The 26,214-nt window shown below is 41.5% G+C and overlaps 1 protein-coding gene across 1 annotated transcript; it reads right to left on the bottom strand.

Annotated features, from left to right (window-relative positions):
* Window positions 1–697: 697 nt before the first annotated feature.
* setdb1a (SET domain bifurcated histone lysine methyltransferase 1a) lies at window positions 698–25,158 on the bottom strand. The gene is made up of 23 exons (XM_080837988.1): window positions 25,027–25,158; window positions 24,550–24,739; window positions 20,645–20,835; window positions 19,610–19,656; window positions 18,349–19,507; window positions 17,887–18,009; window positions 16,783–16,983; window positions 16,294–16,494; window positions 15,861–15,983; window positions 12,328–12,529; window positions 9,224–9,297; window positions 8,775–8,965; window positions 8,260–8,353; window positions 5,201–5,540; window positions 4,249–4,462; window positions 3,627–3,985; window positions 3,392–3,508; window positions 2,973–3,142; window positions 2,575–2,775; window positions 2,249–2,401; window positions 1,682–1,893; window positions 1,427–1,515; window positions 698–883 (listed from the first exon to the last, which is right to left on the bottom strand). The coding sequence occupies exons 2-23, from the start codon at window positions 24,720–24,722 to the stop codon at window positions 766–768; spliced, it is 4,752 nt and encodes a 1,583-aa protein (XP_080694114.1). The 5' UTR covers window positions 24,723–24,739; window positions 25,027–25,158; the 3' UTR covers window positions 698–765.
* Between the last annotated feature and the right edge of the window lie 1,056 nt (window positions 25,159–26,214).

A 26,214-nucleotide genomic window follows, 5' to 3' on the forward strand; every position in this document is an offset into this window, starting at 1 on the left:
TCCGCCTTCTTACTTATGTGGATATGTGTAGCATATTAAATTATCATAAAAGCCTTTAATATTATGTCAACAACAGCAGCTGTCTCTCCGCACCTGATGAGGTGGATCAGAAACGTCCATTCCAGAACTGCGGTCACGGCGAGAAATAGTTGTGAGCAATCTATGGGTTTACAACTAAATATTTAATGTGCAAAGTAGCCTATTCCTTACATAGGTTAAAAAAAAACCCTACTGCTTGTGTTACTTGAGTTCATGGTTTGCTATAGATCATTGTTAGCCTTCAGTTTTTAGACCATGCATGACATTATTAGCCTAGTCCCTAGTGGACTTCATTCTTTGAGAGTGGGATATTCCCTAGATCCTTGTCTCATGTGCCATTAGTTGGTAGATAATCCTAAACAATAGATCCATCCAAGAGTTATTTTAGTTTATAGAGTTATTTTTATCATTATCAAGCGTGTCTCATTATATGTCATTACATTGATTTCTATAAGCCTCACTTTTTTTGTGTTAATTGTTTTAAAACCCCTTAAAGCCTTGCATTTCTTTAAAAATAAGTGAAATGTTCAAGAGTTAATCTTTTGATTTGTTACCCACTATCCAAATGCTGTGAGGGTGTGTAGTCAGTAGCAGCCTAACAGGGTGTATTACAAATGTAAAGATAATTTTTTATTCACAAGTGAAATGAAATCAGGTGTTCAGGATTAAATGACATACATAAGTACAACAAGAGATTATTTATAAAACCATAAAAAAGTAACATTTCTACAGCAACCGCCCTGTGCATCGGTTGGAGCCGCAGCAACACAGAAGCACTTTCCCCTTCACGCTCCCCACGTCATAATTATAGTCCCACGTTAGTTCTGATCCAGCTCTGACACGCCTGAAAGATATAGGTCAAAGGGAACGAAAATGAGTAAAACATTTTTTTTTTTTTAACTTTCAATAACACATAATGAATGTTCTACACATCTCTGGTACCTCTAGTAGAATATGAGTAGAGAAAATTAAAAACATTTCTTATCCTCTAAATCCACATCAAGATTACAGATTATGAGGACCTGGGAGTGAAAAAAATGGTTTTAAAACTACTAAAAAGCACAACAATTAGCTTGTTCCAGCTCTGGGACAGATACTTCATACTTAACACTCCATTAGAGCTACCATTGTGTAATACTACTTCTTCAAAGAGGGGAACCACACACCCAAGAGTAATATACTGCAATAAATCCTTGAAATGTAAAATAGTGATTCAATGTTATACTGAGGTAATACATTTCTCATGTCAAAGGGTCCTGCTTGCTGAAAGGTGGCTTCTCAAACTAGACCTAAACTTTTTACAATGATTTTTGATATAACCCTGGCCTCAACACACATTGTGTGCTGTTTATGAAACTAAAATGAATATTCCGGAATGTCTACTCACTTGCTGGTGAAGAAAGCTACCCAAGGGAACCGGAGGTCATGTGTGTCCACAAACACGTTCTGAACAAACAGGTTGGGATCACAGCTATGCTGGAAGAGAGAAGGTTCTAGTCAGCACCTCATATTTAATTCACCTCTGAGGGTTTTGGTTATGGCTTACAAAGATAAATATAAAAAGCCTAGAATCTTCCGATCACATTTGCCTTTTCCTTCAAGCCCCTAGGTCAGGGCAGGAAACGAGGATGCTTTTCCTTACATTGAGGTAGCGTCCAAGGTTGCCCTGCTGTCGCGCATCGATAATGTAACAGGACTCCTCCCCATCAAAGAGCCTCCGGGTAGCGCTCTGAAGAGGTGAGTCCTTCATCTTGCCTGGCCTGCTGGTTTCACCGCCATACTTCACCTTCCTTTGGGTGGACTTCACAGCAAAACCAGGGCGGGGACGACCTGGACTGGTCAATCCGACAGAGACTGCCAGCCAAAAAGAGCCAAAGTGTTACAGACATAAAATAGGAGTGGTATACTGCCCATGGTATATTACAACCAGATGCGTTTTAAGGAGGTTTAGCATATATAAACCTTTTTGGTTTGGCTTTTTTTGGTTTAACTAGTATGGGTTTATCATGTACTGTATTATATGGTGTTATATTTATACTATAGACCACCACACTGGACTAAAACCAGAGGAGACTTGGAGAACTGGAGACTAAGGCCTGATTTTCAGTTGTAGACGTTATTTTTGTGCTCTTTTTCACTTAACCTAGCATTCTACCAAATGGATATAATAACAGTCATACTTGATAGTACATTTTAGTGATTACTTTACCCTTCAGAATCTTGGCATTTCGTCGAGTTATATAGCTTCTGTGCAGGGTTATGTCATCATCTGATTCATCAGCCACATAACTGTCATCAGAACCGGTGTGAAGGCTTACATCGCTATCATCATCATGATCATTATCATTATCGTAGTCATCATCTGATGGTAAACAAAGTTCACACTCAAAAGAAACCAATTGACTACTACAAAAACAGCCTTTAAGATTGAAAGGTTACTGCCAAAATCTATTCTGTGATTCAAAAACATAATTTTACATAAACTAAAATGAAATATATATGCACACACAGCACAGACATATAACAGTTTCTTACCTTCACTGCTGTGACTTGCTAAAATAGGTTGGGAGTTCTTGCACTGCTCGCTGCTGGCGTCCTCGCCATCCGAACAGTAAGCGTTGCTCTCGTAGCCCTCCTTCTCCTTCTCCACACCCTCTATGTAGTCCAAATTAGCAAAGTACTCATCCCCAGACACCTTACCCTCAGCATTCGCCATGTCATCTGTCACTACTTGACCTGGACAAGACAGAAGCAAAAAAACCAGACCATGTGAATGAGATGATCGCAGGATGCCAACTAGATTGTGCTTGCATGGTTTATGAGGAAAAAAGGTGGATGTGTAGAAGAGAAATTGATGCCAGCTTTCAGTGCATTCTAAGGGTGGGAAATATCTCACTTGTGAGTTAGTGTCTAGAAGGCCAAGGTGCACTCACCTACGAAGGTACACACAAAGGTGCCTTTGGCAACGTCGTCCAGGCACCGTATGCCCCAGCCCTTGTGCTGCGTCATGAACAGCTGCAGGCGGAGCTGGGGGCCGTGCTGCACCACCCGGTTGCAGCACATGCGCGGGTCACAGCGGCACAGCGGGTTACACTCATGCACCCTGAGCAACCAGAAACACACAAACGCACTCAAGACTCCCAGCAATAACTTATTCTTAACAGACCCATTCTATATCACATGAGATTCTGGCTGGTATAAAAAAAAACACAGTGTATAGTCTAGTATATCGAAAACAGCAATACTATAGGGTATATGTAAGCATAACATCTGGAACCACAGCCGTGAGAACGCAGAGGACAGGAACCATTGTGAATTAGACACAGCACTACGAAACAGAACGTTCACTAACCCTGTGGGTAGAGGTGTGAGTAGCCGCTTGTGAATATAGCCAGCACTTGCATCCACAGGCCCTCCTGAGCTCAGCGCTGTGGCCTCAACTGTCAGCTGGTGACACGAGCACTTTGACCTGTACCATGCACACACAGAACAGGCAGCTAATGCAGCTGACCAGCTGGATACAATAAGAACACACACACACACACATCTTTCATGATCTGTGGCTGAACACAAACACACACACACACCTGTCCAGACAGCCATCAGTGCAGTCACATCCAACTAGGAAGTCTGTCTTGGTGTTGATGTACACTCCTTTGGCTGGCCTCCTTCTGGCGATGTACTCGACAGGGGGCAGCTGGGTGGCATCCACCTGATTGAGGCAAGGGATGGGCACAGGCTCGCTCCCCTGGGAGATGTCCGGTAGCGAGAAGCACGGCAGAGGCTGCCCCGGCTGGATGGCACGCTTCACCAACACGAACGGGTCCAGACAGAACATGTCCAGGAACAGGAAGTCGCAGCGTGTCTGGAACAGGAAGTCCTGCACATACTCCATAGACCTGAGGCTTCTTCCGCATGGTGAGCGGTAAAACACGTGGAACAATACCTGCAACCAGATTTTTTTGTAATGAATACTTTGTACATTTAAGATTTAGTAGGTTTAGTTAAGGTTAAACCATGTACAACATGACTACATGTGAAAATGTGTATAGTACAAGATAATGATGTTGGTACGTCTAGATGTCTGATGCTGCCTCGTCTGTCTCGTTGTTTTTGTGAAAATGACAATAAAGTACTTTGAACTTGAACTTTGAAATTATATAATACTAAATTCCAGGGGTTCAACTTTGATGAACTGATGGCACTTACCTTATTGTCGATACGACGACGCCCTGTGACCCTGCGGAAGCCATGAAGTAGAGGGATCAGGAGTGGGTTGCGCCCACAGTGAAGATTTGGTCGTGAAGGGCGATGAGCCTCCAAACACGCTGGGCAGCAGCGGTGGGGGGTGTATGTCAGTAGACCACAAGGAATGGCGGGGGAGTCCAGTTCAGGGGAGGGCAGTGGCCGTTTTATCCCCTGCCTATCAGTCGTGAGAACAAAGAACCCAGGGATTAGCGAGGGAGTATGTGCATGAATTTCTGCAGAAAGTTTCACAATGAAAGCAAGTCTACACCCTGCTAATAGCTTCCTTGGTTAACTAAAAGGCTTCCCAGGAAAAAAGGCTTATCCAAAAGCATTATTGGAAAGATAAAATGTGGGATTAGTTTATGCCTTAAATGACCAGAGATGGGGGGCACTGTGGCGCAAACAGTAGCCCCGACCAGTTCGATTCCGGCCTGATGTCATTTCTCCTGTCCACTCCCCGCCTCTTATCCCTCTCAATTCCTGTCCCACTCTTCACTTAAAACTATCGATTAAAGGCAAAAAAACCTAAAAATAAATCTATCTTTTAAAAAAATAAATTCAAAAAATGACCGTAGATGTACTGTGAATCTGCACTTGGACAAACTAATCATAATGTAGAAAGTTCTCAAAATCTCAAAATCTCTCCAGGTCACAGGTCCAGGTCCGGTCTCAATTGTGTGTAAAGTAAGTAAATACTTAAAGTGTAAATACGTTTGCTTTGTCTTTGTAAAGACATAAAGTAATCTGAAGGATTTCTTATTGCATTCATGGAAACAGTTACTAAAATGATTCCAATGACCAGTCATCTCAAAAGCTGTAATATGGCAACAAAGACGTGACGACTCTGATAAGAGAGAATCTGTTCCATGAAAAGAGTAACAAAAAGAGGTGATGGGTATTATGTTCAGCTTACTGAGGGGAAGGTGGAGGAAGAACTGCAGCAGGTGGAGGAGGAACTGCAGCAGGTGGAGGAGGAACTGCAGCAGGTGGAAGAGGAACACTAGCAGGTGGAGGAGGAACACTAGCAGGTGGAGGAGAAACGGCAGCAGGTGGAGGAGAAGGTACCACTGCTGAGACAGGAGCCGATGCACTATTACGTGAAGATTTCACTGCCAACATTTCTGTTAGAGAAATTTTCTGCAGGACAACTTGAGGTTGCATTTTTGGTGCCACTTTCTGGACAGGTCCTGTCGTCTTGGAGAGAGTTGAGGGAATCTGAGGTTTCTGGGGGGGTCTGCCAGAGGATTGTGTCCCTTTTGAAAAATCAAAAAAGGTAGCGTATGAGAAAAAAAGGCACCACTCACTGAAATACGACATGTCTCAGTTTAGGGGTGGGCGATATGGCCAAAATCTTCTATCACGGTATATGTAAATTTATATCACGGTTATGGTAGGCTATATATCACAGTATATTATAAGTAGGTGACCAGATTTGAGTTTGTGAAAAAGAGGACACTTCAGAGGTGGCAAAATGTGTCCACAGACATAGTCTATACAGTATGATTATTTATTTATTTAGTGGCCAGTATAGTTACTACTTTTTACTGAACATTTCCATTGAATCTTCAAATAGTAAAATTAAAATAAAGTCCATGTGGGATTTAGTCCAGTGATTATGTGGCTTTCAGTGGTTCTTTAATGTACTTTCAGTAGATAAATCAAGTGTTAAAAACTTTCTTTTCAATGTTTGTTTATATGTTTACGCAATAATGATGAGAAAAACATTTTCTTACATGGCCACTGCACATAGGCGCCCCATTGACCGCTTCGGCCCATTGCACGTCGCAGCCATATTGGTGATGTGCAAAACGGCCAGTAAACAAACGCAAGCAAAAGATGGAGCTGCGGTTTTTCTGGATAAAAAGCACTAGTGTTTACAATTCTCAACCGATAACCAAATCATATTCGACCATCAAAGTTTTTTTATTTTTTTTATTTTTTAGATTGACAAACTGTGAAGTAGGCTGTGAAGTAGGCTAACGTCACGTTTGAGTGAATGGTAAGCGAGATACGGCGAAATGGATGATAAAAAGCTTCTGAATAGAAAGTTTACCTTTAAAAGTGAGTTTTGCAAAAAAAGCGAGCTTCACTGTCTGAAAATGTCAACAGGCAGCTGGCTGAAAGCACAGAAGTAGTAGGCTTACCTTTTATTGGTAACCTAACTGTTACGGTTCATTAAAAAAAAAAATAAGAGGACTGACTTCTAGGTTCACAGCAAAATTGAAAAAAAGAAAAATTAAGCCATGGTTTAACTGCACTAAAGGCTGAGTCCTTGTTTATCTGAAATGTGCATTTTATAATTTTATTTTGTACCTCCCTGTTTGGCAATGTTGTTTTTCAATAAAATAAAACATTGCATAAAGCAAGCCAATCCACTTTTCCATGTTGATAAGAGCATTAAAAAATAGATACAAATTTGCGATTAATACATTTACGATTAATCGCGATACATTTTGAAAATGCGATTAATCGTGATTAAATATTTTAATCGTTTGACAGCACTACAATGCATACCATTAGGGCTATAACGATATTTGATCGAACCGAGAAATCGCGACACTCTGGGCCACGAACCTGCATCGCGATGCGAGGAGGCAGAACCACGACATGCCCTCAGTGGTCACGTGATACAAAAAGTTTGGTTCGCTAGTAAGCCTACACGGGTGCTGTGCGCAATGGCTACCTCAGATGACATTTGAATCGGTCATTTGAATTGTTGGCGCGTGGTTGCCGGATTGTTTGTTGCTGGAGGACTGCTCTGCACGGAGAATAGAAGTGTGTGCGTTAATTGCTCCGTAGCTGTCTCTCCCTCTCCGGAGTTTTGGTTGCGGGTGGTCTAACGCTCCCTCAGAAGAAAGACGTACACTGCGTAGTGTTTTGACCACTGTTTTCCCGTACTTAAATTGTTTTGAGTTAATAGGCTGTGAGAGAGCCACCAGTACTTTATGTTACTTTCTTTGGATCTTTCTGTATTTTGTTTGTATGAATGTGTGTGTGTGCTTTCGTTACTTAACGGCCATCTTGTGATGTACGGGGTTACTGTGTAACCCTAACGTTCAGTTTGTAGTGGTTCCCAAGTGTGCGCATTGTGTGGAAGTGCATACCATAATACGTGGTGTAGTAGTGTGGCGGCTATTCACTAATGTGTGTAGTGTTCTGAAACATTGTAACACGTTTGATTGCTCTGGTTCGTGTGCGTGAGTTGGGTTATTCCAGATCTTATAGCTCTTTTTGGTGGGTGTGTTACTATTGCCAGTAGCCTGTAGATCGCGGGTAATCGTGGGTAACTATGATGGCAGTGTATGAGTGTGTGCGTGTGTGAGAACTGTTTTTGTCATGTCATTAAATACCATGGTATTTAACAGTTCTCACACACGCACACCCTCATAGTGACCAGATATTTATTAAACTACAGAAATAAAACGTTTTATTTTGATAAACTCTTGCCTCCTCGATATTCATTCATTTGATTAGCCTGGGCCCTGTTCATAAAATACGTGGCAGTTAGGGTCTGTCACATTTGGCCATACACTGCCATCATAGTTTAAGTTATTTAAGTTATTTGGTTATTTATGTGTTGTTTCCCTCATATTTTTAGGCTATGTTCAAGCCTACTTTTTCAGAAGTTTGTTGAATGTTTTTCAACAGCATTGCTTTGAGTAATAAAAACCTCAATATTTGGTTATAAATTGTTTCTTATTTTTTTTATAGCTCATACTTATTCTAATGTGAAAAAAAAAAAAAAAAAAAAAATAATAATATCGTGGGGTGTATCGAACCGTGCGTCAAGAATCGTGATACGAATCGAATCGTGAGGTAGGTGTATCGTTACAGCCCTACATACCATACAATATCCGCTCTCTGAGTAAGACTGAACACATCCCAGCTCTTGCACGCATTCAATCTTGTCCAATGACTAGCTCAGTAGAAGAGGAAAGGTGAGGGCTGTGCATCAATGGTAGCATTGTTTACCTTTCTCTCTTGCCTCCAATGCGTTCTTCCTGATTTTGAAAACATACTGCAAGCGCTCAGAACCTTTGTAGAGCCACTCCGAGTGCTCATCTTCCTAAAACAAAAAGATACACAAACTCTAAACATCCCAAGCGTACAGGCACGGTAAACTTTCACTTGGACAACATAAAACAAAAGCAAGAGCTTTGAGATAGTGCAGGCAAAATTATAAACAACCACAGAAAACCAAGTACCAAAATAACCATCACATTATGTTGCTTCCTATAGTCTTAACTATTATCTAAGGGCAAGCACTCACTTAACAAAAATGATGCCACTACTCATTTGGGTTGTAACACATCTACCAGTCCACTGGCAAAGATTTGGCACCCAGATTTTTGCCTCTTTAAAACTTCAACTTGTCATGCTGAGATTCAGAAAGCATGTCAATACAATAAGTAATGAACATTGGAGACACACACACACACACACACACACACACACACACACACACACACACACACACACACACACACCGTGAATGTGACTTTCACCAGGCTGCAATCGACGCAGGTGATGCGCGAGTTCTGCCACTGTCCCTCGCGCAGGACCTGCATCTCCTCCCCCACGTGCAGCACAAGGATGGTTGGGTTGTAGTTCTGCTCCACAAACTGCACCACAGTCTGCCGCACCTCATCATCCTCGATGTCCTCATACGCATTCTCCACTGCAAGAATAAAATCACAGAGGTTACATATGTCTGCCCCTTGGCCTGAGACAGAGAGAGAGAGAGAGAGAGAGAGAGACAGAGAGAGAGAGAGAAAGAGAGAGAGAGACAACTAGTATATAAATTGCATGTGAAAAGATCATTTGTGTCTGTGACAAACAACAAAGATTGCAGTCTGAAACAAAACAGGCTACAAACACTGGCCACTGGAAAAAAAAGCGACCGCAAAGTAACACATTGTGAGCAAAGCACACTTACATGGCTTGTAGATGAGGTGCATATCCGGGAGGGTTACGTAAGCAACATTACCGTCATCGTAGAACACCAGGAACCTAAAAACAGCCATACACACACACAAAAAGATGATTCTTAGACCTATAGTCCTACATTTTCTTATATTCAGAATTGGGGTTAAGTAGAACCATCCCTGAATGTATGTGCACTCATGTGTAGCTTTACATTCTAAGGATATACAGTGGGGAAAATAAGTATTTGAACCCCTGCCGATTTTGCAAGTTTGGCCACTTGCAAAGGAATGTGTGATCTTTAATTGTAATGGTAGGTGTACTTTAACAGTGAGAAATAGAATATCAACAAAGGTCACAGGAAACTGCATTTTATAACATTTATGACTTTATTAGTATTTGAACCCCCAAGCAAACAGCAAAAATTTTGGCTCCCAATGAACAGTTATGTGAAGCGCACAGATAAGTCCTCATTAGGCCTAACGAGGTACACCTGATCTCAACTGGTGACGTGTATAAAAGAAACCTGTCCATCATATCATACTTCACACCTATAACCTCACCACCATGTGCAAGACCAAAGAGTTGTCCAAGGACGTCAGAGATAAGATTGTAGACCTGCACAAGGCTGGAATGGGCTACAAAACCATCGGCAAGCAGCTTGGTGAGAAGCAGACAACTATTGGTGCGATTATTCGTAAATGGAAGCAACACCAAACAACTGTCAATCACTCTAGGTCTGGGGCTCCATGCAAGATATCCCCTTGTGCGGTATCAGTGATCATCCGAAAGGTGAAGAATAACCCCAGAACTACACAGGGGGAGCTTGTGAATGATCTCAAGGCAGCTGGGACAACAGTAACCAAGAAAACCATTGGCAACACACTACGCCGTAATGGTCTGAAGACCTGCAGCACTCGCAAAGTCCCCCTGCTCAAGGAAGCACAGTACAGGGCCGTCTGAAGTTTGCCAATGAACACTTGAATGATTCTAAGGAGGATTTGGAGACAGGATGTGGTCAGATGAGACCAAAATCAAGCTCTTTGGCATCACCTCGACTTGACACATTAGAAGAAAGGGGAAGAATGCTGAATATGACCCCAAGGACACCATCCCCACCGTCAAGCATGGAGATGGAGACATTGGCCCTCATTCTCGACAGCAGTTGGGAAGACTTTCAGAAGGACCTTCACTTCGGTGGATTTAGGAAAACATTTGCCATTCTCCATAGTTTTTTCACCTGCAATTTCTTCTCAACTTCAGAAGACTTTCAGAACGCGAAATAGCAGTCGTAACTCTTCCGGAATCTTCTCAAATGCGATTCCACGGGGCCATCTTGTGGTATTTGAGGAGTCGCGTTGAGGAATGACATTTGAAAAATCTCTGTGTTAAAAGGGTTAACGGTTGAATTTGTGAGAAACCGTTGGTGATTGCGTTCACGTCAACTCTACAGACATCCTCGGATTAAAATAATTATGACAATAATAAATACGAGAATATTTGTATCATTAACAATTACATTTCACATTTATAGTCATAATTCTACGAGGTAGTATTTATTGTTACACTAGGTCTCTATTGCTCGTAGCTTGACTGTTCTCTCCCTTGTACGTCACTTTGGACAAAGGCGTCTGCTAAATGACTGAATGTGAATGGACACGAACACTGCAAATGTAAGTGAATAAATAAATAAACTCTAAACCCAATCTCTAAGAACTAGGACATGCACTTACAGCAATTTATACTCCTACTCCTGAACAGTCTTCACACTTATGGTGGCCATTTAGACTGACAGCACTGACTGCACTTTATACTACTACTCGTGACCCGTCTTCACTTATGGTGGCTATTTTTCGATTTAAAAAAAAAAAAAGTGACTACTTAAATGTGTTTTACGGACTCCGAAAGTTCAACGTAATAAAATATCTCCACCTTATTAATGAACACCTGTTACGAGTTGCTTTTGTGTGGATTCGGGAGATTCCGACAGCACACGTTTCTAAAATTGCGTCTCCTAATAAGGAGCTGGCGGGGCGTGTATGCAAATCCACTTTCAAGAGAACGCGCATCAATCTAAGAAACAAATCGTAAGGAACCCACCTGGGAAGACTTCGGCTGCTTATGAACACATTTTCAAGCGTGCGGGAATGCAGCGGAAGCGTTTCCCTTACGTTGTTTTTGCGAAGTCGTGTAAGAAACATTTCTGAAGAATTACAGAAAAAGATTGAGAATGAGGGCCATTATGCTTTGGGGCAGTTTCTCTGCCAAGGGTACAGAGGACTCCACCGCATCAAAGGGGACTATGGATGGGGCCATGTAACATTGAATATGGGCTTGAACCTCATTCCCTCCCAATGAAAATGCAACCTTAAGGTTTTGGAGAGGATCTGCAAAGAGGAGTGGACCAAAATCCCTACTGAAATGTGTGTGAACCTGGTGACCAACTACAAGAAACGTCTGACATCTGTGCTTGCCAACAAAGGCCTGGACTTTTTTGGTGATATTTAGTTTCTCATTGTTAAAATACCCCTACCATTACAATAAAAGATCACACATTTCATTGCAAGTGGCCAAACTTGCGAAATCGACAGGGGTTCAAATACTTATTTTCTCCACTGTATGCATACGTCAAACAGAATTCATGTCCCTGTGTTCTTATAAGATAAGAATGGAACATTCCTCGGACTGTGTATGTGCTCATGTGTATGGGCGTACTGTTACTCGTTGCATTCTCTGCACCATTAGACATCCATCGTAAATTACAAGGATAACAACTGATCATTATCCTAATGATTCTCGTGACTCAGTGTCTCCTGTCTCCTCTTCTGTCAGACCTAGGATATTCAGAGACTTTCTCTGCTTTAATTAGAGAAGCTGGTGAATCTTTATGCAAAGGCATGCTTTCCCTCTCTCTCTCCCATGATGCATATCATTGTAACTAAAACCTTGCTACCATTGCCTGACTGAGTCTCCATAACAAAATGACCATCAAGAGGCCCTGGCAGACGATCGTGTGTGAGAGAGACAAAGAAAGACAGAAAGACAGATAGCGAGACAGACAGACACATAGAGAGAGACAGAGAGAGAAATAGAGAGAGAGAGAGAAACATCCTCCACCTCATTCGATTCTTGCGGTCAGGAAGCTCTGCTATAACAGCTGACAGGATCCAGGACTGCTTCTCCTCGTGGAAGCGGGCTGCCACACGGGAGCCAACTTTGAGCTGGCACAGCAACGGCGGATTGAGAAATGCCACATGGTGCCCCGACAGCAACACCTTGCCTTTTTGTTCAAAGTTTACCTTGAACTTATTAACACCATCTAAGACAAGAAGAGAGAGCAGTATGAGATAGGATACATTCATTCCACATTGAAAAAAATTCCAGTCAGAATTAAATTCTTATGATTTGTATACAGTGCCTGACAAAAGTCTTGTCACCTATCCAAGTTGTAGGCACAACAGATGATAACTTGACTTGTAGTTGATCAATTGGAATCAGAAATGGCTTCTATGAAAGGCGAAGGCCTTTTGATTATGCTTATTATACCAACATAAAGTTGTGTACCATTAATTGAGTTTTATCATGTAATAAGGACAGACAGGTCAGATTGGGTTTGGACAAAAGTCTCGTCGCATACACAAAAATATTTTTTTTAATTTTTAATTTTACTTTGATAACACAAAAATGCTACAATAACATCAGAGCATAAAGTCATGGTGCCTTGAAAAAAACTAATAATATTGTGTATGACTCCCATGAGCTTGGAGGACTGCATCCATATGTCTCGGCAATTACTCAAATAACTAATTGATGAAGTATGGAATGGCAAAGAAAGCAGTCTTGCAGGACTGGTTTCATCTTCCAAGCCTCCTCCTTCATCCTACTTCAGACATGCTCAATAATGTTCTTGTCTGGTGATGGGCTGGCCAATCCCGGAGCACCTTGACTTTCTTTGGTTTCAGGAACTTTGATGTGGAGGCTGAAGTATGAGAAGGAGCGTCATCCTGCTGAAGAATTTACATTCTCTTGTGGTTTGGGATGTAATAGGCAGCAATAATCTCTTGATACTTCAGGCTGTTGATGTTGCCATCCACTCTGCACACCCATACTGGTTGTAACCCCAAACCATTTTTTTTGCCAAAACGATAGACAGTGGAAAAGTGTCAGAAGGTTGATTTTTTTCCTGATGAATCATCCATTAAACTGCATTACGATCGCTACGAATACTGCAGAAGACCTGTTGGAACCCGCATGGACCCAAGATTCACCCAGAAAACAGTCAAGTTTGGTGGAGGAAAAATCATGGTTTGTATGGGGGTGTGCAAAAGATCTGCAGAGAGGATGGCAACATCAGCAGCCTGAAATATCAAGGGATTCTTGATGGCGATTACATTCCAAACCACAGGAGACGGCAAATTCTTCAGCAGGATGGCGCTTCTTCTCATATTTCAGCCTCCACATCAAAGTGGATGCAGTATGGATGCAGTCCTCCTAGCTCATCTGAGTCATATATGATATTGTTTTTTTTCCCCAGGGCACCATGACTTTATGCTCTGATGCTATTGTAGCATTCTTGTGTTATCAAAGTAAAATTCAAAATTAAAAAAAAAAATGTGTGTATGCGACAAGACTTTTGTCCAAACCCAATCTGACCTGTCTGTCCTTATTACATGATAAAACTCAATTAATGATACACAACTTTATGTTAGTATAATAAGCATAATCTAGAGGCCTTTGCCTTTCATATGAGCCATTTCTGATTCCAATTGATCAACTACAAGTCAAGTTATTATCTGTTGTTCCTACAACTTGGATAAGTGACATGACTTTTGTCAGGCATTGTATATTAATGTCTTATTATTATTTCACTAAGAGCCTTTATGGTTATGAATTACGTAGAGCAAGCAGGTATCAATAGGGTGTGGTCCCTGAGTGTGCCATTTCTCTCTGTGTGCCTTTCTTCTTAGTGTAAAGGATTGGGATGTTTTGGTTATGTCTAGAAGGCCAAAGGGTTGCTCTAACTCCTGAGTGCATATCATGCGTCAGTTGGTATCTGTTGTATATCACATGTTAGAGCTGGACACAGGCCCACGTTATCCGAGCTCTGTGATTAACACCCCCCTCTACTGTCAGACCTAGGATACTTATACTGATAATTTCTCTGTTCTAACCAGAGAAGCTGGTAAATCTTTTTGTGAAGCTATGCTCTCTCCCTTGATGTGCATTATTACAGTGCATGAAATGCCCTGTATTGTTATTCCTAGGCTTCTTCTTCTTCTTCTTCTTCTTCTTCTTATTCTTGTTACCTTTTTCTGCGATTAATTCAGCCCGAACCGCTTAACGTAGAAACTTCATTCAAACTTTGTCGCGTAGGTCTTGTAAAGGACACTTATGCTATGTATTTTTCACTTTTCTAAACTTTATACTTTTTAAGATATTAAATAAAAACGAATCTAAATTTTCCCATTGACTTACATTGGGCCATTATGACATCATAATAGGGTCTTTAAATTGGCTTGCACCTGTGCTTCACTGACAGCTGCACCAAATCAAAGGAACCTCTTCTCTGTCCCTCTCAATTTAACTGTAACTAGGAACATTAAGACACCTTCCATTCTCTACTTTTTTTTCTCTCCATCTTTCTCTCTATCCCTCTCAGTCTACTTTCTCTCACACTCAATCTCTCTTCTTCACTCCATTTTTATCTCCTTTTTTCAATATTTTCACTCTCTTTTTCTCTTCCACTCTTCTTTCCTTTCTTCTTTCCTTCTTCCACTCTTCTTTCCTTCTTTCACTTTTCTTTCCTTTCTTCACTCTCCTTTCTTCTTTCCTTCTTTCACTCTTCTTTCCTTTCTTCTTTCCTTCTTCAACTATTATTTCCTTCTTTCACTCGTCTTTCCTTTCTTCACTCTTCTTTCTTTTCTTCTTCCACTCTTCTTTCCTTTCTTCACTCTTCTTTCTTTTCTTCTTTCCTTCTTTCACTCTTCTTTCCTTCATCCTCTCTTCTCTCCTTTCTTCACTCTTCTTTCCTTTCTTCTTTCCTTCTTTCACTCTTCTTTCTTTTCTTCTTCCTTTCCTAACTTTTGCATTTCATGCACTGGTATTTCCTTCAGGAAATGCATTTTCTAGTTGCAAATAAAACCTGGTTCCTGTCTCCATTCTTGTAGTATAAAATTACTTACAACATGCAGTGAAACATGCATACATACCAAGTTTCTAAAAGACCCTCAGGATTAAGAAAGTGTCCTTTATCTATCTATCTACCACTGCATATGTCAAGTATTGCACTATGGTAGATATGGGCAATTTTAGGCGAGTAGCTTTTTTTTAATAGCCATTCTCTAACTAACAAAGGTCGGCACATTTTCCACTTATTTGATTTGTGTGTACTCTTATCTTTCCCATGTTGAGGAAGGATTAAGGGAATTTGTCACCTCATGTACCCGAGTGAAACAGAAAGGGATGAATTATTGCAAAAAAATTATGTTGTGGCAAATTTTCTTGTGGCCTATGTGATTTTGTTAAAATATTTTTTTTAGTGTAAGATAAAGATAATTCACCAAAAGGTGAATGTTTTAAACCTTAATAACTCATCTACACCAGGGGAGCCAGTCATTTCAGAGGGGACTGTATATGGTTGGTAGTCCTACCTATGGATCTGATCTCTGTGAGGGTGCCCTCCTGCCAGGTTTTAGTTCTCCGCCTACCCAGCACAGACATGTCCACGTTCAGCTCCTTCACTGGCTGGAGTGGCTTATGCTTGCTACCCGGCCCTGCAGACAGAAATACAGCTTTTGATACTGACGCCAAGACAAATCCCTACCATCAGTGCTAGCATTCATTCTCAATGACGGACTATTACGATATGGATATGGATGTGATTTTATCCTCACTTTCAAGCCTGTGAAAGTACTTTATATTCATAACTCACAAAATGTACCAAGCTGAAGTGTAACATTTGTGTAAGTGTACAATTAACAAGAGTAGAATTCAACAGCTCTGACCTTCTCAAAGGACAAAAAATATCATCAGAGGTTATTCAAACGGGATTCAGAATAACAGACTGGCAACAGAAGGCCTTACCTTTTCCCCAAACCTGGCTAACAGTTAGTGGTTGGTAGTTTGATCCTTGCTGTTTGGCCAGCTGAGCTGGATTAGCAGAATTCTGCGGTTGCTGTTTTTGGTTGGCGGATGTGGACTGAGAAGGCTGAGAGAGAGACGTCTGAGATTTAGACACCGTGCTGCTTGTGTTGGAAGTGTCCTTGGTCGTGTTGGGGTTTCCAGCTGCAGTAGTGGTAGAGTAGGATATGAGTGTTTTGGTGATGCTGGAATTGCACGTTTCAGTTAAAGCTGGAGTGTCATTTTTTTTGTAAAAGTACTTTATATTCATAACTCACAAAATGTACCAATTTGAAGTGTAACATTTGTGTGAGTGTACAATTAACCAGAGTAGAATTCAACAGCTCTGACCTTCTCAAAGGACAAAAAATATCATCAGAGGTTATTCAAACGTAATTCAACGGGTCTCTTATATGGCTCAGAGTTCAACAGACTGGCAACAGAAGGCCTTACCTTTTCCCCAAACCTGGCTAACAGTTAGTGGTTGGTAGGATGATCCTTGCTGTTTGGCCAGCTGAGCTGGATTAGCAGAATTCTGCAGCTGCTGTTTTTGGTTGGTGGGTGTAGACTGAGAAGGCTGAGAGAGAGACGTCTGAGATTTAGACACCGTGCTGCTTGTGTTGGCAGTTTCATTGGTCGTAGTGGGGTTTCCAGCTGCAATGGTGGTAGGGGAGGGTGTGAGTGTTTTGGTGATGCTGGAACTGCATGTTTCAGTGGGAGCTGGAGTTTCATTGTTTTGCCCTCTCCCTTGATGCGCATTATTGTAAATAATACCTGGTTCCTGTCTCCATTCTTGTAGTATAAAATTACTAACAACATACAGTGAAACATGCATACATTCACTCTTTCGTAATTAGCTTTATTATGTCACTGTATATATAGGCCTACCATACACCACTGCATAGGTCCAGTATTGCACTAACGGTAGATATGGGCATTTTTAGGCGAGTAGATATTTTTTTTATAGCCATTCTAACTAACAAAGGTCAGCACATTTTCCACTTATTTCATTTGTGTGTTCTCTTATCTTTCCCATGTTGAGGAAGGATTAAGGGAATTTGACCTCTGTCACCTCATGTACCCCAGTGAAACAGAAAGGGATGAATTATTGCTAAGAAATTCTGTTGTGGCAAATTTTCTAGTCTTGGGTTAAGATGTAAAAACTGTCCACAACTTTAACTAAAAAGTCTGCAGACTTAAACGCTGGAGTCTTCAGAATGTGTTTCAGAAGAAAGCTCCGGCAGAGCTTAATGCAAAAAAATTGGGTTATTTGCCAGTAGAAATCCAATTTATTTTAACCAGAGCAGCCACCCGGGATCATACTGAATTCACAACTTTCACACAAGCCTTTTTATACAGTAGGGGTGCTCCTCACATCAAGTCATCCCTGAGGCCCCTACTACCCCTTTACTTGTAGCCCATGTGATTTTGTTTAAATTTTTTCAGTGCGAGATTAAGATAATTCACAAAAAGGTGAATGTTTTAAAGCTTAATAACTCATCTACACCAGGGGTGCCGATCATTTCAGAGGGGACTGTATATGGTTGGTAGTCCTACCTATGGATCTGATCTCTGTGAGGGTGCCCTCCTGCCAGGTCTTAGTTCTCCGCCTACCCAGCACAGACATGTCCACGTTCAGCTCCTTCACTGGCTGGAGTGGCTTATGCTTGCTACCTGGCCCTGCAGACAGAAATACAGCTTTTGATACTGCAGCCAAGACAAATCCCTACCATCAGTGCTAGCATTCATTCTCAATGACGGACTATTTCGATACGGATATGGATGTGATTTTATCCTCACTTTCAAGTCTGTGAAAGTACTTTATAATCATTATAATTCACAAAATATACCAATCTTAAGTGTAGCATTTGTGAAAGTTTACAATTTACAAGGGTAGAATTCAACTGCTCTGACCTTCTCAAAGGAGAAAAAATATCATCATCAGAGGGTATTCAAACGGGATGCAACGGGTCTCTTACATGGCTCAGAGTTCAACAGACAGGCAACAGAAGGCCTTACCTTTTCCCCAAACCTGGCTAACAGTTAGTGGTTGGTAGGTTGATCCTTGCTGTTTGGCCAGCTGAGCTGGATTAGCAGAATTCTGCAGCTGCTGTTTTTGGTTGTTGGGTGTAGACTGAGAAGGCTGAGAGAGAGACGTCTGAGATTTAGACACCGTGCTGCTTGTGTCGGCAATTTCCTTGGTCGAGTTGGGGTTTCCAGCTGCAGTGGTGGTAGGGGAGGGTGTGAGTGTTTTGGTGATGCTTGAACAGCACGTTTCAGTGGGAGCTGGAGTTTCACTTGAGGTGTCCATTTTAGGAGAAGAGATGGATGATTGTGATTTGGAAGGGGTGCTCACCGTCGTGGGTGCTTTAATACCAAGGTGTTTTGGGTCAGATTTGGAATTTGAAAGCCTTGCAGTGGATGTCTGCATTTTAGTTCTAGCTTTGGGGGTGACTTTCGGGGTCATTTTGGGGGTCGCTGTGGGGGTTGCGGTGGGGGTCCCTTTGGGGGTTGCTGTGGCGGTCCCTTTGGGGGTCGCTTTAGGGGTCGCTTTGGGGGCTGTTTTGGGGGTTGCTCTGGGGGTTGTTTTGGGGGTTGCTGTGAGGGTCGCTTTGGGGGTTGTTTTGGGGGAAGCTTTGTGGGTCTCTTTAGGGGTTGCTTTGGCGAAGCTTTTGATGGACATCTGTTTGGCTGTTCTTCTGGGCGGAGCTTTGCTGGAGGTTTCAGGTGTAGATTTTGCTGACGCAGGGACAGAACTGGACACCTGTGTTTTAGTGGTGGTGCTGGGTGTTGAAGCTGTGCTGGTTTTGCTGGGCCCTTGACTGGCAGCACTCGACGTGGGTGTTTGAGGACTGTCTGACCTCGACAGGTAGTTTTTCAGCTTTGATGTTATGAGACTGGCTGTAGACAGTTCCAAGACTTTGGAAGAAGATCTGGATTTGGCCGATGGGCTCCCGGGGGTGGGGGTTGGTAAAGGGGAGATGGGGCTGTCATGGGGTGGGGAGGCCACAGGGGTGCTTTGAACAGAAGCAGGGGCTTGTGGACTTGGCATTTTGTTTGCGTCTGTCCGCAACGTGTGTGTTAGAGTGAAGTCAGCTGTGTTCACAGACTGTTTCCGACGCTGTGCCTCTTTCTTAGTAGACTGTGGTAACTCCTCCATAGCCTCTGATACGTCTTCCTGTTGCAGTTAGACAGAGACAGTGGTTCATCATCCATTAGATACGGATTTGGCTAAATATGTGAGTTTAGATGCAGGCAAATGTATTAAATGTGTTCTTACCATTTCGTGCTCCAATATCACCTCAGCTGGATTTATGTCAGGTTCATCTAAAAGCAAGGCGCACATGCAGCTGTTGGTTAGTTTTACTAATTCAAAAATGACATACAATAATATGTCTGGCCATATTACAATATCGCCAACGATTCTCTCTCGATTCAGAAAAGTTCATAATCGATTTTGTAATTCGATTTTTTTTTTACACATCCATTTTATGTTGAAATGCAAGCTGCATCTATTATTTGATTGTTCATAGAAAGTCAAAATTGTGTCAAGGAAAAGCTTTTTCTCTAATAAAAAAATAGAGAAGGTAATTCATCTGTTGATTTTCTTTAATTATCAAACACAAAGTAGGAAGTGTAGCAAAGACTCTGAGTAGCAAACTCGAATGTCTTAAAAGTCAAAATGGATTGATAATCGTTTTATCGGTTTAGAATTGATAATCGTTTTTTTTTTTACACATCCATTTTATGTTGGAATGCAATTATCGATTTATTATCGATTATCAATTTGAAACCGATAAAACGATTATCGATGCATTTCGACTATTGAATCGTTTGAGTTTGCAACTCAGAGTCTAAAATCACTTCCTACTTGTGTTTGATAATTTAAGAAAATCAACAGATGAATTACCTTCTCTATTTGCTTTAGTAGAGAAAAAGCTTTTAATGGTCACAATTTTGACTTTCTATGAGCAATGCAATAGTCAATGCAGCTTGCATTTAAACATAAAATGGATGTGTTAAAAAAAAAAAAAAACGATTTAAAATCGATAATCGATTTTAAATCGAATCGTTGACCTCTGAATCGATTTCGAATCGAATCGTGAGGTGCCAAGAGATTCCCACCCTATATATATATATATATGAATAAGTCAAGTGGTTGTTCGTGTTGTTGCATCTCCAATCTACTCTGTTGCATGCAGCACATTCCGTTGCCTGCTATTTCAAAGTCTATTGAATTTGCAAGGTGGAGGTCACCACTTATATTCATGTATTAAAGCTATCTAATGCCTGTGAAACAAATAAAATATTTCACCCCAATCCATGAAGATGTCATTGCTGTTGGTACTGTGATGATCCTCATCATCCACGACAGCATCTGCTATCTGTATGACTTTATCCTGTTGAGTACCGTCTGAACCTTCATCCTCAGAATCTGTGTCTCGATACTCCAGTCCAAGCATGTTGTAGAGGCCCTTCATCACTGACTCGCACTCCAGCAATGACCTGCAAAGATGTCGCAGGTTTCACTGACAACATTTCAAATCCTTTCTACGACTTTGGAACAGTATGACAAGGACACTTTGTGTCTATTAGTCCACAGGAAGGCCTCAGGAAACTGAACTGTCTGACCTACCCCCAATGGACAAACAACCAAGGTGGCGGTCGAGAGTCAGGCTTGGGGAGAGCAGGTCCCAGAGGACCCTACTAGGGGTGCCTAGAGAATCCTAAAGGGGAGGGTGAAATGGTTCTAACCAAGCTGATGCCACCTCCCCAAGTCAGGCAAATATGCTAAGACAGTAGGATTCTCAGGACAGGTGCAAATAACACCCTTCATGGTTCAAGTGCACCTTTCAGCCTTAGGTCAGGCAATCCAGATACCAATACTATTATCAGACCAGACACGGGGTAAACTTCTTAGGGGAAAACGCATTGTGTAAAATAGGACCTCAGAATGGATTGAGCATCATTACCTGAAAATAGTACCGTTGCGAGCACTCATTCCACACCAGTGGCGGCTGGTGGTTTTTAAAGTGAGGGAGGAAGGACTGTGCGCCTGGTTGCCATTGGCCTGCTTATTCTGTTCGTGGCATAAGTATGTGAGATACAAGTTGTTTCAGGGTGTTTTTGTGGACTACAGTACTACAAAATAGCAGGCAGGGATACAATTGATACAAAGCCACCCGTGTGGCACCATTGTATTTAAAAAGCTGGTGGGCATCATGTCTTTGGACTAGACAAGGCCAGAAGGAAAGGATGCAAAGCCAATTAGTCAAATCAGGCCTACTCTTGATTTAAAAAACTACGTTCTAAATTTTGGGCCTACCATTTGGCCTATTTTCCCCCTCAATTACTAAAGCTATTGGTTATTATTTGACTAATTTTATTTTCAGCTGCAATTGTTTTAAGAAAAATTAAGACACAAGACCAAAAGTGATGCCATTTAAAATGCTCTGAATCATTCACTGACATCCTTTCCACAATATTAAACAACAAGTTACAAAGGCAACAAGTAAGAGAACATTATTTCAGAACTATTAACATGGGCTGTTAGCTTAACATTGTTTGTGGCAAATGTGGATGTTAATGGATGTTTCAGAATGTTGGTCAATAGGCTAATTAGAATAGATACGAAACACATCGCGTTCTGAAACATTCATTAACAATTTCCATTCAGAATGTCAGCTGAACGTGAACAGTCAGACTAACAATAGGCGTATGAACGATTTAAAAACAAAACAGTACAGCCGATTGTTTTTTTATGGTACCAGTAAGCTAAGTATTTTGCATTACAGTTAGCATTAACGGCAGCGGTTTTACCATGGTTTTACCGGCAGGGGGTTCCCTGTTGTTTTGATACTAACCTACTAACCTTCTCTCTGTAGCTCAATGAATGAAACGGTTTGTTCAATAAAACATAAACAATATCTTCGTTTTCCATTGCACATCCTCTTTATTTGCCATCTTTCTACAACAATCTTTAAGGGTGACGTGTTATCGATATCCTTCTGCAAAATGGTATTAATGTCTTGTCTAATCCCCTCCCTCCAACGCCAAATCCGTTGTTTATTGGTTAAGTGATGTTGGCGCAGACTCAGACGCTAGGGAGGTCTTTCCTCCCCTGTGCAATGTAAGTGAATGAGCCCCAAGAACCGCCAGTATCAGAGACAGATTACATTGATCTCAATGGGAGCCAAAGGGAGGACGTCCTCCGTGCAGTAATTTCTTGTTACGATAGGGGGTGCTAATGTTATTTTAACTCAGGGAAACAAATTATAATATGCATAGTATTAAATACTGATATCAAACTGTATTTTTAAAGGAGTTTAGTCAGTTCAATTACAAAAATACATTTCTCAAAAAGTTTGGGGAGGTTCTTCCTCCGTTTCCTTAATGGAAGAACCTCCTCTGTACCACACTGATGAACACCACTTGTGCGTAACAAGCATTTATTTTAGTGAAACAGGAAATAGCTCAAGCTCCGGTACTTATTCAAGCATTGCTTCCACTTTTTGTCAGGTCACAAAAAAGGCAACAAAGGTTGTGCCTATGACAGAGAAATGGTTCAGAACCCTTGTGGAGGAGCCCTGAGAGCACCCATGCAGCTCGACCAGCAGAACAAGGCCCCCACAGAGGCCCTGTACCCTGGGAGAAGGCTGATGTGCTAAAAAAAAAATTGATTCTGCTTATGCCGCCAACGTTTATCATTTCAATGGTGCAGAGGGAAAACAAAGAGGATTGACTAAAACTGATGGCACTCCGATCTCACATCTTGATCAGATTAAATTGCTTCATGAAAAAGGCTGCTGCAAAGGCCAGAGGAACACCCTCACCAACATGGCCATGCTCAATCATGAATTTGTCCCCATGAAGGAACCAGTGTAAATATTGTACTGGAATTTTGACCTACCCAGTGGCCATTTTCACCACGGTGAAATACTGTACAAAAGAGGGGGACTGACTTATGTGCCATCTGCCCCTGTGAAATCTTAGCCAGCTGATGCTCAACGTCTTTACAAGACAATGTAGACTTTGACTCCCATACTACATGCGAGTAATGCCCTCTTTTGACTCAGGTTTTGCAAGTGTCAGGATTGAATCATGATGGCTTTTTATTAGTTATTATTTGTACCCCACACCCTCAAAATTCAGGGTACTGGTCACCCTCTTTGCAAAATAAAATTCGCAGACAACTGGCTACCTGTGAACCATGCAACCAACACAATGATAGAAAAGGAATTTCAACAAATCCACTGGAGCACATGCCAGTCCCAGAAGGCCCATTCAAGTAGTCATGGACTATATTGATATTTGGCAAGACAATCAGAAAATGCAGATATCTGTTAGCAGTGATCCACAGATTTAGCCAATGGGTCGTAGCAGGCCCAACTCCAAGCCCAAATGCTGAGACGGTGATCAAATTCCTAGCAAGGGAAGTATTACCGAGATTCGGCTTACCTGAAATTATAAGCTCCGACAGACTGAAGACCCAGAGTCAAAGAAATGTATTGTTTTTTCATAACTGGTTACAATGTTTTGGTGTGCTCAATGCAGGAAAAATGTACAACAAGAAATGAGAACGGAAATGTACACAATGAAAGGGTGAGAGGGTTAAATAATAAGGAAGGGATAGTGTCTTTTTATCCTCCTTAAAGTGTCATAAAGGGAAGTTTTTTGGCTTATAGCACAATCACTAACATATGGTGGTTAAGGGGTTATGGCTCTGTCACCACCATCATAGAAAGTATACCAGAAATGGAAGGTTTATATACCAGTTATTAAGCAGAGGTCTACAAAAGAGCCAAAAGGCTCCATCACACTGATAGGCTGCTGTGATGACGCAGAACTAGGAGGTATTTAAATGTATGCACTTAATGATGGTTTCAGAGCTCTTCCTGACTCCTGACTCTTTTTCTTAGACAAAACCAAAACAATGTAGCTTTTGAGTTTGAGTTTTTCCAGTCACATGACTTTTCAGATGAGCAATATGACCTACTGCATTCGTTCACCCTCAAAGATTTTTTCGACATTCCTCTCAAAGCATAAACAGTCAACTACAACATGTAGGATGGTATTTTTATTATTAATGCATTGCACCTCACACTGACCACGTCCAACCATAATTAGCCATGTCTGTCAATGACATTCTAGTCTAAACAAAGGGAAGATGTCAACAAATTAAAAGCAGGCACTGCCGATGCAATATACTTGTATACTCACTGAAACACACTGCTGTAAAGAAAACGGGAACGAGTAAGCGCCTTCTCCCTCTGAAGGACCCATTCCTCAATCTGGGCAATGTTGGCTTGCCGCTGTCTCACTTCGCTGTTCTCCAGCACTGCTGATCGGATCCACTGCCGGAGTGCCTCCAGGTCCACCTCAACTTCCTCCATGATATGCAGGGCTACACCTGTGTAAACATGACTTGATATAAACTGCAGCTTGCGGTGTCGCGGCTTAACAATGTTTTAGTAAGATTTTCAAGTAGACGTCCACAAGCAACTTACAGGGTGGAGGGAAATCACTATGCTTTAAGGGTAATCAGTATAAAATGACATATAGGAAAGGTTCGTACGAACGTGAATGGATTTTAATTTAAGGACACTATTCTGGGAAATTGCGCTCTGAAAATCCCACATAAGCCATGTCGTTAATAAAAAAAAGCCTGTCGGCCTTTACTACTACTGCACGTCTTACCTCAAAAAAAGTGGGAGAAATCTCAGAATGCGTAAACATTTATCCCCACAGTGTTAACTTAACTAAACGTTTGCTTCACTAGAAACTTTATCAGCCAAACTTGCGCGCTGTGTTCATGCACCATTGTTCCCGGGTCAACGGAAGTAATATTTCAGCAGCGTGTAGCCAGCGACAATAACGAAGATTTCAAAATGGCCGTCATTTTTCAAAGTTTTCAAAATAAAAGTCGAAATGTCGAAAGTAGTTTTTAAATGTTTTTATGTAAAAAATGACCAAACTAAATGACCAAAAGCCTAAAATATCTGTTGTAGCGAAAACAACCTCTTCAAATCTTAGAGTCGATACTTCAAAGAGAGTCAGAAGGCCAAACGCGATGAACTGAAGTTTATTCAATCTTGCGGACTTTCATTCAAATCGAGAGTGGAGGTCCATAGCCAGACGTTGTCATACTCATATTTCTAGTCAGAATATGAGTCTGATACTGCTCCATTGGGCTGTGATTATGGGGCGTGTTTCAACAAATGCCTATACCCTCGATTGGAGGGACCTACAACCAATCAGAGCGACCATCAGGGCCAGCTGCTTAGGGATGGGAACCGAAACCCGGTTCTTGTTTAGAACCGGTTCCTAATGAGCCGAATCTTTGGAATCGTTAGCCAAATTCATAACCGGGTCTGTAAACGGACCTCTGTGCCGTTTGCGCATGCGCGAACTCTTCCTTTAAAAAATCAGACCGCAGCAGAAATGGCAACTAGACAGAAGCGATCTAAAGTGTGGCTTTCTTTCACTCGAACAAGTGCAAACATGGTCACTTGTAACGTCTGTAAAACATGTATTTCGTCAAAGGGAGGAGGTACATCTACTATGAATAAGCACTTGAGCACACAACATGGTATTAAATTACAAGATTGTCATGTTTTTGATGCCTGCAGCAGCTCAACTAACGACGGCGCTTCATCCCTAACTTACCAAGGTAAACTCCTCCAAATGTTTTATCATAACGGTGTTACTCGTGTGTTATCAGCAAACGTTTGCGTTGTCGTGTTAACCATAACTAAACTTAGCATTGAATTGCTTAACAGAATGGGCGATGTTGGACATTGTCATAACGTAGGCTAGCTTAGCTGTACAATCTTCTATTTTCAGCCGTTGGCTTGAGGCAGAGGCAGTGCTTGCCTCCCCTCTGTT

Source organism: Sprattus sprattus (assembly GCF_963457725.1).
Source record: "Sprattus sprattus genome assembly, chromosome: 4".
Classification (NCBI taxonomy): Eukaryota; Metazoa; Chordata; class Actinopteri; order Clupeiformes; family Clupeidae; genus Sprattus; species Sprattus sprattus.